General features: G+C 44.6%; 1 protein-coding gene across 1 annotated transcript in view; it reads left to right on the top strand.

Annotated features, from left to right (window-relative positions):
• LOC123162575 (beta-glucosidase 28) overlaps positions 1–316 on the top strand; it is a 3,700-nt gene extending 3,384 nt beyond the window's left edge. The window contains exon 11 of the mRNA XM_044580353.1: positions 7–316. Within this exon, the coding sequence (XP_044436288.1) occupies positions 7–34 (28 nt within the window). The 3' untranslated portion in view covers positions 35–316. The remainder of the gene's footprint in view (positions 1–6) is intronic.
• Positions 317–536: the final 220 nt, after the last annotated feature.

Here is a 536-nt window from a genome sequence, read left to right as displayed (position 1 = left end):
CTACTGGATCCAGGACTTCCTTCAGAGGCACTGATCGATGGTGAAGATGGCCGGGGGCTTACATTAGTTATTTTTTGGACGGTCAAAAAATGAAGCGATTTGAGTGAATAATCGATCGACCGATCCTCCGTACGTCGATTGCAGGCGCATGCTATTCATGCGTGCATGTGTGACAAGATTGCACCGAATAAGTGTCGTAATATTTATGTACTCATAAAAAAAATGCTTAAAAACGGGCACTCGTAAAGAAGCGTCGTACAATTTCTTGTATGATTATCAATAATAATGAATTCAACCCGATGGCCGTTTGGAAGAAGAAGAAAAATGAACAGAGGAGATCACAGATCGATGGTAACACGAACAGAGGAGATAATGTTTACCCGATGACACGGATCTATGTCTCTCGCTCTTGTATTGCTACTCAATCACGGAATCAGAGGTACAATTTGGAGCTAGGGTTCGGAGTAGAAGGAAAGGGGATCGAGAGGAGAGCCAGGAGGTGGGAAGGGGAGAACTCACCCAATGGCGCCGATACA

The sequence above is a fragment of the Triticum aestivum genome, chromosome 7B (genome assembly GCF_018294505.1).
Source record: "Triticum aestivum cultivar Chinese Spring chromosome 7B, IWGSC CS RefSeq v2.1, whole genome shotgun sequence".
Classification (NCBI taxonomy): Eukaryota; Viridiplantae; Streptophyta; class Magnoliopsida; order Poales; family Poaceae; genus Triticum; species Triticum aestivum.
Note: the sequence above shows the minus strand (reverse complement) of the source record. Positions and strands in the feature narration are given on the sequence as shown.